At 45.6% G+C, this 14,243-nt stretch overlaps 1 protein-coding gene across 1 annotated transcript in view; it reads left to right on the top strand.

Moving 5' to 3' along the window:
* Positions 1 to 6,611: 6,611 nt before the first annotated feature.
* Positions 6,612 to 14,243, top strand: part of LOC108311765 (beta-2-syntrophin-like) — a 55,338-nt gene continuing 47,706 nt past the window's right edge. The window contains exon 1 of the mRNA XM_037742340.1: positions 6,612 to 7,244. Within this exon, the coding sequence (XP_037598268.1) occupies positions 6,665 to 7,244 (580 nt within the window). The 5' untranslated portion in view covers positions 6,612 to 6,664. The remainder of the gene's footprint in view (positions 7,245 to 14,243) is intronic.

Below are 14,243 nucleotides of genomic sequence, written 5' to 3' on the forward strand. Positions count from 1 at the left end.
TTAGTAGAGACGGGGTTTCACCATGTTGACCAGGATGGTCTCGATCTCTTGACCTCGTGATCCACCCGCCTCGGCCTCCCAAAGTGCTGGGATTACAGGCTTGAGCCACCGCGCCCGGCCCGACTTTTATTTTTAGCTATTATTTGAATTTTATGACAAATTATGTAATTTCCATTATTGTCAATAAAAAAAGTTGCTGGTGATTTTCTGTAACTAAGTGGATTCAATGAAACTAAACTTCTGTTTAGTATGTCCTTGCTAATATTTTCCTTTAAAAAGTCACTGCGCTACAAACTGTCACCAGCTGCTTCCTGTTAGGAATGTGGTTAGCAGATGTAGGTTTTCATAGTTATGCTGTATGAGATCATTAACCCATTTTTGCGAGTTTCAGATGGTTAGTGATTTATCTTGGTGGGATCAATTAAAAATGTGCCTGCATCAGCTAAAGGACATATGCACCTTTCTCTCTTTTGCGGCATGTCTGTGCTGGAGAGAAGATATATTGCAGGATATTTCTACTGGAAGGTAAAGTAGTACTATTCATTGAAAGGGATAACTGATCACACCGTCTTCTAAGGGGAAGAGTTATGCCTGGATAATTTTTCAAAGCTGCATGTTGGATCGGTTATTTTATGAGCTTATTTCTCTCCTTGGTTTCTTTAGTAGTAATTGAGTGGCTCCTGCTTTTGTTCCTCTGGCATCAGGCCTCCTTTGTGGCAGTGACCTTCAGGCTTGCTAAGGGCTGCAATTCTGCCTGAGGCCCTCCTTCCTTATAAAATTACACAACACTCAAACCTTGGAACCAGCCCCAGATCCACTAATTCTTTTCCTTTGATGGACTCTTGGCAATCTATACTCCCTTTCAGCCAAAATGTAGCTTTATACAAGATCTGTTTGTCACTGAAATTAATTTGGCCATTTGCCCTTTAAGCATGGAATCAAATGGTATTATGGCAGACTCATTCCTAGATAAAGTATAGACTCGCAGCTGGAGAGTTTCTCTCTCTCTTTGTTTCCTTCCTTCTTTCTTCCCTCCCTCCCTCCCTCCCTCCCCCACTTCCTTCCTTCCTTCCTTTCCTCCCCATCTGGCTCTTCCCGCTCTCTTTCCTCCTTCCTTCCTTCCTTCCTTCGAGACAGGGTCTTACTGTGTCACCCAGGCTGGAGTGCAGTGGCCTGATCACAGCTCACTGCAGCCTTGACCTGGGCTCAAGTGATCCTCCCACCTCAGCCTCCCTAGTAGCTGGGACTACAGGTGCCCATTACCACAACCAGTTAATTTTTTTATTTTGTGTAGAGATGGAGTTTCATCATATTGCCCAGGCTGGGCTCAAGTGATCCTCCTGCCTCAGCCTCCCAAAGTGCCGGGATTATAGGATCGAGCCACTGTGTCCAGCCAAGAGTTTCTGTCAAAGGTTTTTATTGTTGGTGCTGCTGAAAGTCAACTGGTAATAATAACAGCAGTGGGTGCTTGTTTTTAATTTATTTTTTGAGGCAGAGTCTCACTCTGTTGCCCAGACTGGAGTACAATGGCGTGATCTTGGCTTACTACAACCTCTGCCTCCCAGGTTCAAGTGATTCTCATCCCTCAACCTCCTGAGTAGCTAGGATTACAGGTATGCACCACCACATCAGGCTAATTTTTGTATTTCTAGTAGAGACAGGATTTCACTATCTTGGCCAAGCTGGTCTCAAACTCCTGGCCTCAGGTGATCTGCCCGCCTCAGCCTCCCAAAGTGCTGGGATTACAGGTAATTTGCCACTATGCCTGGCTGCCATTTCCTTTTTTTAGAGGTAGATAAGTAACATGATTCTTCAAAGAATTAGCTGGTCTCGCTCTCTTTAAGAAACTGTAGAAACAGATGTGTACTGTTTTTATTTCCAGATTTCATTATCCACAGTAAGTAGATTTCCACTGACTCCCTGAGATTTCCTAGATGGTAATTTTCACTCTGCAAGAAACCAGTAACCTTCAGAGAAATTATTTGAAAAGGCTACAGCACAGAAGGCACTGAATTTCAATCAATCATGTTTAATGAGTTCCTTCTCTGCAAGGCAATATTTTTGGAATAGTGGGGAACAAATATAAGTTGATGGGTGGTCCCTGCCCTCCTGTAGTTCATAATCTATTTGGGCAAACCAGTCAGGAACAGAAATAAATTGTTCAGAGGAAGATTCCCAATGAACTGAGTAGTCAGGGAAAGCTGAAATGAAATCTTGCTAGGTAATTAGGGAATTTGGCCAAAGGGGGCAGGAGGTGTCTGGAAAGAAGGACTTAGACAGACAATGTGCAAGGCATCATTGGAAAATACTGACCGAACACTTTTGGTTTATCTAAAAGTAGTAATGAAAGGGAAGGTTGAAAGGTGCATTTTGGTTCTGATGGAAGGCCTTGCAGATACAGCTTGATAGTTGGGGGATTTTTTTATGGAAATATGTAAAAATAATCTTTAGCTAGGTGCGGTGGTTCATGCCTGTAATCCTAGCACTTTGGGAGGCCAAGAAGGGTGGATCACCTGAGGTCAGGAGTTCGAGACCAGCCTAGCCAACATGGCTTAACCCTGTCTCTACTAAAAATACAAAAATTAGCTGGGCGTGGTGGCAGCCGCCTATAATCCTAGCTACTTGGGAGGCTGAAGCAGGAGAATTGCTTGAACAGAAGTTGCAGTGAGCCAAGATCATGCCACCACACTCCAGCCTGGGCAAAAGAGTGAGACTCCATTTCAAAAAAAAAAAAAAAAAAAAAAAAAAAAAAAAAAAAAAAAAAAAAAAAAAAAAAATATATATATATATATATATATATATGTGTGTGTGTGTGTGTGTATATATATATATATGTGTGTGTATATATATATATATACACACACACACATATATATTTAAAGGAAAAACTCCCAAGTAATTCCAACACTAATCTATCTCCATTATCTACTTCCAGGGTTAAATATTTTGTTATATAACCTGCTGTCTTTTGTAAGTGCCCTCACTATTAGCTAGCAGATCTGTGACTTACTCCAACTCTATTGATGGAAAGGTCTTGATACTCTTGGAGAGAATTCCCAGCACTTCCCTTTTGCTAATTAAGGTGTCCCCAAGTGCCCAACCCCTGGGTGATTACAAATGCAAAAGTGTTAAAAATAGTGCTGATACTCTAAGGAATCAGCTGCCAAATACTCTCTAATAAGCAGAAATTTCACATAACTCAGGCCTCTGGGGGCTCACACTTAAGCTGGAGCAAAGCCAGAAATGTCTGTGACCGCAGGTGCACTTGGACACATTGGGACCTGCCGAACAGCAAGCTGGCCTCTGCAGTTGATTTAGGAGAGGGCTGGAGGGTTGAGCTTTTGCTGACATTTGCAGCTTGGAAAATCCGACTCCACTAATTGCAAAAAGGATTCTGCTGTAATGATTTTATTTTATTTTTTGTAAGATACTTTTCTCATTTTGAATTCTTTCTTCGTCTGGGCTCTGGACACTTCCCAGCCTCTATATTTATTATTTTAACTTCTGTTACAGGAGGCTCTTCAGAAGTTTCTGCCTGCACATGATCGTGCATTCATCGAGTGGTGCGTGGGCACAGTTTACGAGCCTTAATGTGCACTTCATGAGCAAGCAAGTTTACAGCCCCTTTTATAGGAATTGGTACACATTCCCTCTGCTTGCCCCTGTCCCTGCCCACATGAAAACATGGGAATTTTTTGCTACTACTGTGGAAGAAAAGTTAGAGGACACTTTGACCTCATGATTTTGCTGAGAGCTTGCTTTCTTAATGGTGTGCTTTCTGGACTCTTAGTTTATTTTTTAATTATTTTTATTTTGTTGAGACAAAGTCTTACTCTGTCACCCAGGCTGGAGTGCAGTGGTGTGATCCTGGTTCACCACAACCTCCGCCTCCTAGGTTCAAGTGATGCCTCAGCCTCCCGAGTAGCTGAAATTACAAGCATGCACCACCACACCTGGCTAATTTTTTTTTTTTTTTTTTTTTTGTAATTTTAGTAGACGCGGGGTTTCACCATGTTGGTCAGGCTGGTCTCAGACTCCTGACCTCAAACGATCTGCCAGCCATAGCCTCCCAAAGTATTGAGATTATAGGCGTGAGCCACTGTGCCCAACTTGGACCTTATTTTTGAAGTTTGAGGGGTACTGTATAGTGAAAATAGCCCTGGATCTGGAGGCTGGGAGTCCTAAGTTGTCTCTGCCTCTTTCCTGTGGACTTTGGGCTGTGGTCTCTGGTCTTTGGCTCTCTGGCCCTCAGTTTTCTCAGTTCTTCTAGTCCATGAAGCTGGAAGAGCTGGGTGGATTGCATCACTCATATCTGGATTACAGCCACTCCAGGCTCTGCAGTGTGCACAGCAGTGGCTTATGGCCTTTGGTCATGGCACCTTCCTGCCAATTGGTTGAATCACAGGCTTCAAAAAAATACCTTAGAGACCAAATTTTGCATACAGTTTTTGGGAATGCGCATGTACACTTGCCCCAACAAAAGGCCATGGCCTGCAGGCTAAGAAAGTCAGATCTACAAAGTCAAGTCCAAACTCTTTGATGTTTTCACTTTTCATACTCATATCCTCCGATTTCCACTGACCCTATGCTCTGTTCATATTGGAATTCTGGCATCTTCCTCAGTAACCATCTGTGATGGCTGATTTTGTGTCACCTTGACTGGGCTAAGGGATGCCCAGGTAACTAGTAAAACATAACCTCTGGGTATATCTGTGTGGGTGTTTCAGGAAGAGATTAGCCTTTCCATGGTAGACTCTAAAGATCACCCTCACCAATGTGGGCAGGCAGCATCCAATCAGTTGAAGACTTGAATAGAACAAAAGGGCAGAGGAAGGAGGAATTCACCCTCTGCCTGAGCTGGGACATCCATCTTCTCCTGGGTCAGACTTTGGTGCACCTGGCTCTTGGGCCTTGGCACTGGGATGCGGACTTACATGTTCCCCCCCACTCCCACCCTCACCCTCTTCTCAAACTTGCTTTTTTCCCTTTCTTCCTAACATATTCTATCATGCACTCAAACTTTGTGTTTTGAGACAGGGTCTCGCTTTTTCACCCAGGCTGGAGTACACTGGCGTGATCTTGGCTCACTGCAACCTCCATCTCCTGGGTTCAAGCAATTCTCCTGCCTCAGCCTCCCTAGGAGCTGAAATTACAAGGGCCTGCCACCACACCCAGCTAATGTTTGTATTTTTAGTAGAGATGGAGTTTTCACCACATTGGCCAGGCTGCTCTCAAACTCCTGACCTCAAGTGATCCAACTGCCTCAGCCTCCCAAAGTGCTGGGATTACAGGCATGAGCCACCTCCATTGGCCCCCTTCTCAGACTTTCTTCCCTGTCTTTTTTTTTTTTTGAGGCGGATTTTCATTCTTGTTGCCCAGGCTGGAGTGCAGTGGTGCAATCTTGGCTCACTGCAACCTCCACCTCCCGGGTTCAAGCAATTATTCTGCCTCAGCCTCCTGAGTAGTTAGGATTATAGGTGCCTGCCACGCCTGGCTAATTTTTTGTATCTTTAATAGAGACCAGGTTTCACCATGTTGTCCGGGCTGATATAGAACTCTCGACCTCAGGCAATCCACCGCCTTGGCCTCCCAAAGTGCTGGGATGACAGGCGTGAGCCACTGTGCAGGGTCCGGACTTTCAGTCTCAGGTTTATACCACTGGTTCCCCTGGGCCTCAGACCTTTGGGCTTGGAAGTACACTGCCAACTTTCCTGGGCCTCCAATTTGCAGATGGCAGATCATGGGACTTCTCAGCATCCATAATCTCGTGACCAGTCCCTTATAATAATAATAAATTTATACATCTTTATATATCCTATTGATTTGTTTCTCTGAATCAATCTGCAAATATCCTAAGACACCATCATTCTGCAAATATCCTAAGACACCATTATTCTGCAAATATCCTTGAGGCCTGCCAATTGTGGCTTCAGGGTTTAAGAAGACATGGTTCCCTCTGGAATTACAGGCAATTAAAGTAGATTACAAAACATTGACAAAGGCTTGGATCATGCTGCTGGACCTTTGCTTGCGCTGTTCTCTCTGCTTGATCTATTCACCCTCCACTGTCACCTCTGTGAAGCTAACCCCAGGCCTAATAAAATGTTCCTTTTATACTGTTCTGGGGACGTTTTCTGTATGTCATTTAACCACGCAGTATCACACCTAGTTGGTTGGTTCTGCATTTTCCTTCCCCACTAGACCGCAAACTCTCAGCTGTTGCTGGTACTACTGTGCTTATCTACAGGGCCTCAAAAGAAGCCGGAGTCCCTGGCTGAGCGCTCAATACACAGGGTGCGAACCAATCAGTGCAAGAATGAACGTGCCACCGGGTCTTGCAGGCTTGCAAAGTGCTTCTCCAAGCTGATTTTGCTTTTCGTGCCCAGGCAGCTCCCGTGAATTGCACGGTAGAGGTCAATAGCTTCTGGGGGTCCGTGGGGAGCCAATGGAAGGAGGATGAGAAATGCAGTCCCACCGCACTCGGGCTGCCCACGTCCGGCGAGAGGCGAGGGATCGGACAACTTCTGCACCTCCCGGAAGCGGCTGTGCCCGCCCCGCCCCTCGGGAGGTGGGCGTGGCCGCATGAATAATAAATCGCGCCGGGGAGGGGCCGGGCCCGCCCCTCCGGGCGGGAAGAGGGAAGCGCCGAAGCCGCCTGACTGGAATGAGGGTAGCTGTGGCGACTGCGGCGGCTGGAGCGGGGCCGGCCATGGCGGTGTGGACGCGGGCCACCAAAGCTGGGCTGGTGGAGCTACTCCTGAGGGAGCGCTGGGTCCGAGTGGTGGCGGAGCTGAGCGGGGAGAGCCTGAGCCTGACTGGCGACGGCGCCGCGGCCGAGCTGGAACCCGCTCTGGGACCCGCGGCGGCCGCCTTCAACGGCCTCCCGAACGGCGGCGGCGCCGTCGACTCGCTGCCCGGGAGCCCGAGCCGCGGCCTGGGGCCCCCGAGCCCACCGGCGCCGCCTCGGGGCCCCGCGGGTGAGGCGGGCGCGTCGCCGCCCGTGCGCCGTGTGCGGGTGGTGAAGCAAGAGGCGGGCGGCCTGGGCATCAGCATCAAGGGCGGCCGCGAGAACCGGATGCCGATCCTCATCTCCAAGATCTTCCCGGGTCTGGCCGCCGACCAGAGCCGGGCGCTGCGGCTGGGCGACGCCATCCTGTCGGTGAACGGCACCGACCTGCGCCAGGCCACCCACGACCAGGCCGTGCAGGCGCTGAAGCGCGCGGGCAAGGAGGTGCTGCTGGAGGGTGAGTGGGGCCGGCCGGCCGGGCGGGAGGGTGGGCGGGCCGCGGCGGCCTGGGCTCGCGGGAGCTCACTTTGTTCCTGCCCTGCCGGCGGGTGAGCCGGTTCTCTCCCCGTCTCCTCCCAAACCGGGGTTTCTGGAGCTTTGAGTGTGGAAAAACGGATGCTTCTTGCAGAAAAAGTTGGGCAGCCGCCGAAGTGTGGCTTGCAGCCCCTAAGGGAGACTCGGCTGAGATTGGGCAAAAAGCAGCTGCCTATGAAGCTCCCCCTCGGCGGGATAAGCTGACACTAAGAACTAGAGGGAGAGCGAACAGCTCGAGTGGGTCTGTCTCCGTTTGCCCGCTGAGAAGTGCCGGGTTGGCGCTTAACTCACTCACCTCTGGCTCCTACGGGCTGGCAGGTCTATTAAAAAAAAAAGTCCAACACCGATGCCAGCGGTATACTTGGGCAAACCACCAAAGCGCTGGTTAATTTATGGGAATTTAACCCATCATTGGCTCTCAGCGATAACCAAAGGAGATCATAGCACTTCATTGAAGCCAGAAAGCTGAAACAGCAAGTCTGTGTGGTTAATGAACCTTGTTTAACAGTGGAGGATCACGTGTTTGAACATTTACTGCCAACTAGAGTTTTGCCCCTTTTGCAAGAGTCTGCTGCCAGCTTCCTACCACTCACAGGCTTGCTGCTTCAAGACTATTAGGGTTTTTGTAAGAAACTTGAAATGGTAAATCACAAGATAAGTTTCAATAACCAGGATTATTCTTTACATTAAGTTATATATGTGATTTGTAAGTTGGATCTTTTATGATGAATTTGAAGTAAGGCAAAAATAAAATTCCTCGCCTTTAAGGACTCATGCATGTTGGAGGTGATAGAGTAAATTGTAAACGAAAAGTCAGTTGCTTTCTTTAGAAATTTTTGAGAGGTCAGCTTTCTTTCACTGGTGATTATTGCTAGCTGTATTGAAAAGAATATGAAAGAAGATGCTGTCCCTTCTTGGTCTCTTGTTGGAGAAATGATAGAAAAATGCAAAACAACTTATAGGAAGGAAGGGGATGAAGTTGGTGATTATGTCGTGCAAACTATATTTAAGTCCCAAAGGAATGCAAAGTAAGAAAGTAGTTAGTGGAGATGGAATTAGGCAGGTAGGACTTTTTCCCTGAACTGAATCTTGAGCCAGGTCTCCAAGGAAGTGATGGACATAGGCAGGCAGGGATGAGTCAGGAGAGTATTCCTGGCAGAGGAAGAACAGAAGGGAAGGGCTAGGGACTGCTGGTGAGGAAGGACCAATCATCAAACCGAGAGGCCAGAACTCCAACTTGGCACAATAATTTTCAGTTTCTTATAAATCAGCTTGTGAATATTTGGAAAAATACTGGTTTATCAGAAATGATTTTATGTACACCAGTTGTGAAATTCGTGTCCTGCCTTTATAATATCCTATTTATAAACCTTGTTTATATTGGATGTCTAGGTGGGGCTAGACACTGCTCGGAAATTTAGTGTTAATAGAAGGAGTAAAATTATAGATTGTGGTTTGGGTGTGTCTAAAAAAATTGTTACTTTAAATGTGTATCTTGACATTGGTCTAGCTAAGCATTTCGTTATAAATTCTTATATCCAGAATATTGAATTTAGTACTAGTTATGTAGTCCTCTGTTGAACCCTTTACACCATATTTTTAGAAAACAACACTTTTTGGCCAGGTGAGGTGGCTCATGCCTATAATTCCAGCACTTAGGGAGGCCGAGGCAGGTGGATCACCTGAGGTTAGGAGAACACAGCGAAACCTCGTCTCTACTAAAAATACAAAAATTAGCTGTGGGTGGTGGTGCACGTCTGTAATCCCAGCTACTAGGGAGGCCGAGACAGGAGAATTGTTTGAACCCATAAGGCGGAGGTTGCAGTGATCTGAGATAGCACCACTGTACTCCAGCCTGGGTGACAGAGCAAGACTACATCTCAGAAACAAACAGAAAACCCACTTTTTGTGTAGGTATAGTTTGAACCTAGTATTCAGACCAGTAAAATGAAAACCTTGTAGTAAATGCTTCCCAGTATTTGTTACACTAAATAGGCCATGTATGCTTTTAGAAAGATGGCAGCATAATAACATTTATTGAATGCCTTTTTACCAAACACAGGTTCTACTTTATTTTCCTACTTTGTATAAGACAAGCAGTTTTTGTCCTGATAAGTTGTGAGGAAGTCAATAAAGTAAATTTATGACGTTGCATTTTCAAGCCACTGGTTGTAAAAATAAAATTACTCAAAATATGTAAAAACCACTGAAAACAATGATTTAATTGAACCAGTCAAACATTATTCAAAATTGAGAGCTGGTGTCCCATCCGGGTAGACTACTTTTAAGCAATAGATTTTAAGTTTAGTCTTTAAAGTTTTCAAGCTGTACTGGGTTGTCCTTCCATTAGATGTCTAAAAACTTGAAAAACTGCCATATCATTGCACAACGATGCTTTTTTGTGGTGTGGGCAGGGAATTTCAGGCATGCTCTTGCCAACCCCACACCAGGGAAAGCTATAGTCTTTGGTTGCCTGTGGTTAGGGAATTGAGCTAAAAGTTTCCTTTTTATCTCAGGGATTTGCAGGAATTATTCCCTCATTCATCAGATATTTACTTAACTCTTACCTTGTGCCAGAGGCACTTGAAGACACCTGATTCCTGCCCTCAGGAAGTTTAGAGTTGAGATGGGGGAAAAGGAGAAGTAAGTAAGTGAGCAAAGGGCTAAAAGTGTTCTTTTAATAGAATTTGGAGAGGGCACAACCCAAAGGAGATAGTTTCTATATAAGTCCATCATGGGAATCAGAGGTTGAAGATGCTCAGGTTGATGAAGCTTAAATTGAGCTTTCCCTTAAGGAGAGATAGCTGCCACCTGTAAAGATACAGAAGTGCAAAACATTAAAAAGTTACTCTGGCTGGGAATGGTGGCTCACACCTGTAATTCCAGCACATTGGGAGTCCGAGGTGGGCAGATCACCTGAGGTCAGGAGTTTGAGACCAGCCTGACCAACATGGAGAAACCCTCTCTCTACTAAAAATACAAAAAATTAGCCAGGCGTGGTGGCAAGTGCCTGTAATCCCACCTTTGGGAGGCTGAAGCAGGAGAATCACTTGAACCTGGGAGGCAGAGGTTGCGGTGTGCTGAGATCACGCCATTGCACTGTTGCACTCCAGCCTAGGCAACAGGAGAGGAACTCCATCTCAAAAAAAGAAAAATAAAAAGTTATCCTGGTCAGTAAGGGTAGAGTAGAAGCAAGGACTTTGTGGTCAGATGTGGGTTTGTTTCTGGCTAGTGGTTTGTAACCCCTAGGCAAATTACTTAATCTTGCTAAACCCTAGTTTCCTCATCTGTAAAGCCAGGATGGTAATAACACCTCCCTCAGAGTTTTAATTTATTTTACAATTCACATGTTGGGTACCTTTTCAGGGACTGGGAAGACGGCAATGAACAGCGCAAGTCTGAATGAGGAAGGTAGGACCAGGTCATGAAGATATGCCACGAGTTAACAAAGACACTGTCAAAATAGCTAGGATAGCAAGTAATTAAAATAAAATCCAGGGCTCCATTTTACCTGAAAAGTAATACACAATAAGAATTATTTTAGGTGAATAGGTTAAGAATGAGTTTGTACTGCTCCAGGTGCAGTGGTATTTACAACTAATTGATCACAACTAGTTATAGGTTCTTTGTTTCTTCTTCACTTTCACTGTTTCACTTAACTAGCTTAAAAAAAAAAAAGGCCAGTGTGGTGGCTCATGCCTGTTATCCAGCACTTTGGGAGGTCAAAGTGGGAGGATCACTTTAGCTTAAGAGAGACAAGCCTGGGAACATAATGAGACCTCGTCTATACAAAAAATTGAAAAAAATACAACTAGCTGGGTGTAATGGCGTACTTGTAGTCCTTGCTACTTGAAAGGCTGAGGTGGGAGGATCACATGAGCCCAGTATTTGAGGCTGCAGGGAGCCATGATTGCACCACTGCACTCCAGCCTGGGTGAACAGAGTAAAATGCTGCAAATAAATAAATAAATAAATAAGAGATGGAATCTTGCTCTGTTGCTCACTCAGCTAAAGTGCAGTGGTGCAATCTGGGCTCACTGCAGTCTCTACCTCCCAGGTTTTTTTTTTTTTTTTTTTTTAGACGGAGTTTCACTCATGTTACCCAGGCTGGAGTGCAATGGCGCGATCTTGGCTCACCGCAACCTCCGCCTCCTGGGTTCAGGCAATTCTCCTGCCTCAGCCTCCTGAGTAGCTGGGATTACAGGCACGCACCACCATGCCCAGCTAATTTTTTGTATTTTTAGTAGAGACGGGGTTTCACCGTGTTGACCAGGATGGTCTCGATCTCTTGACCTCGTGATCCACCCGCCTCGGCCTCCCAAAGTGCTGGGATTACAGGCTTGAGCCACCGCGCCCGGCCTCTACCTCCCAGGTTTAAGCAATTCTCCTGCCTCAGCCTCCCGAGTAGCTGGGATTACAGGCATGTGCCACCCCACCCAGCTAATTTTTTGTCTTTTTAGTAGAGACAGAGTTTCACTATGTTGGCCAGGCTGGTCTCGAACTCCTGACCTCATGATCCACCCGCCTTGGCCTCCCAAAGTGCTGCGATTGCAGGCATGAGCCATGGTGTCTCACCAATATTATTTTATTTCAGTGCAATCATGGCTTTGTTCACCGCTTGGCCAGTTCTTAAATTTTGCATTTCGTTTCTTATTTCTGGTTTTTCCTCTTCCTTACTTATTACTCAGAACCTTAAAACTTGCCATTAAGTGTGTGTTTATAGTTTTGGCTAGCTGAATTTAGCATTGATATTAAGACATGTGCAGATTAAATGACATTTATATTAATAATGCAGATTGTAGGCCAGGTGCTATGGTTTATGCTGTAGTTCCAGGACTTAGGAGGCCCAGGCAAGAGGATTGCTGGAGCTCAAAGGTTCAAGACCAGCCTGGGCAACATGGTGAGACCCTATCTCTACAAAATTAAAAGATTAGCTAGATGTGGTGCGGCGTGCCTGTGGTCTCAGCTAGTCAAGAGGCTGAGGCTAGAGGATCACTTGAGCCTTGAGGCAACAGTAACTCATGATCACTCCACTGCACTCCAGCTTGGGTGACAGAGCAAGGCCCTTTCTCTAAATAAACTAACTAACTAACTAACTAAATAAATAAATAATGCAGATTGTAAGCATAAAGGGATAACTCTACTCACATATCAGATATTGTATGTTGAATGTACTGTGTCCTTTATTCTAGAAATATTGTCTGTCCAGAGAATTCCTAGAACTTATATTTTTAAATCTATGAAATTGACCACATGAACATAAATTGAACACATTGAAAAGTGTTCCAGGCTGGGCGCGGTGGCTCACACCTGTAATCGCAGCACTTTGGGAGGCCGAGGTGGGCGAATCACGAGATCATAAGTTCAAGACCAGCCTGGCCAACATGGTGATGAAACCCAGTCGCTACTAAAGATACAAAAAATTAGCTGGGCATGGTGGCGGATGCTTGTAATCTCAGCTACTTGGGAGGCTGAGGCAGGAAGTATTTTTATTGAATCTGCTGGAAGGAAGTGGTTAATTTGGTGGAGAAAGTAGACTGGCATGAAATTAAACTTCAGAATTGAAGATAATTATTGATTGATCGAGACAGTTTCTCACTCTGTCTCCCAGGCTGGAGTGTAGCAGCGTCATTGTGGTTCACTGCTGCCTCAACCTTCCCAAGCTCAGGTTACTCTCCTACTTCAGCTTCCCCAAGTCACTGGGACTACAGGTGCATGGCACCATGCCTGGGTAATTTTTGTATTTTGTATAAAGACGAGATTTCACTATGTTGGCCAGGTTGGTCTCAAATTCCTGACCTCATGATCCACCCGCCTCAGCCTCCCAAAGTGCTGGGATTACAGAAATGAGCCACTGTGCCTGGCTGAAAATAATTTTTGTATCTAGAATGGTTTGATTTGAGTGTTACATATAATGTGGTTCTTTTTGTATATGTTAGGGGACATGCAACAAATACTGCAGACATTATTAGGCTGCTAAATTGAAGAAGCTTCTTTGGATTCCCACATTGCCACTTTCTTCATTATGTATTTGACATGTTGAGAATCTCCCAGGGAAAACAAGTTACATTTTCTTTGAAACTGCATGTATGTTAATTAATATCTCTCTCTCTCTCGTTTTTTTTTGTTTTTTTTTTTGAGATGGAGTCTTGCTCTGTTGCCCAGGATGGAGTGCAGTGGCATGATCTCTGCTGACTGCAACCTCCACCTCCTGGGTTCAAGCAATTCTCTTGCCTCAGCCTCCCGAGTAGCTGGGCATGCGTCACCATGCCTGGCTAATTTTTGTATTTTTAGTAGAGATGGGGTTTCACATGTTGGCCAGACTGGTCTTGAACTCGTGATCTGCCTGCCTCAGCCTCCCAAAGTGCTGGGATTACAGGTGTGAACCACTGCACCTGGCCTAATCTGTCTCTCTTTTTTTTTTTAAGATGGAGTCTTGCTCTGCCACACAGACTGGCGTGCAGTGGCGCAATCTCAGCTTGCTACAACCTCCATCTCCCAGGTTCAAGAAATTCTTCTGCTTCAGCCTCCCAAGTAGCTGGGATTATAGGTGCCTACCACCACACCCCGCTAATTTTGTATTTTTAGTGGAGATGGGGTTTCTCCATGTTGGTTAGGCTGGTCTTGAACTCCCAACCTCAGGTGATCTACCCAACTCAGCCTCCCAAAGTGCTGGGATTACAGGTGTGAGCCACCATGCCTGGTCGTGTTTTTTTCGTAAGGAGTGAGGTATAGCCTGTGGCTATGGAACAGTGTTTTGCTCTTCTCAGCTGACTATTTGAGGATCCAATCAGTTTTCCTGGCTAGGTTAGCACACTGTGGTAACTAACTGGACAACAAATAATGCTGTTTGCTTGCATCTTCCAATAAATAGTATAATAATGCTTTACATTTTAATAAGGATTTTTTTTTTTTTTTTTTT

The sequence above is a fragment of the Cebus imitator genome, unplaced genomic scaffold, assembly GCF_001604975.1.
Source record: "Cebus imitator isolate Cc_AM_T3 unplaced genomic scaffold, Cebus_imitator-1.0 Scaffold118, whole genome shotgun sequence".
NCBI classification, from domain to species: Eukaryota; Metazoa; Chordata; class Mammalia; order Primates; family Cebidae; genus Cebus; species Cebus imitator.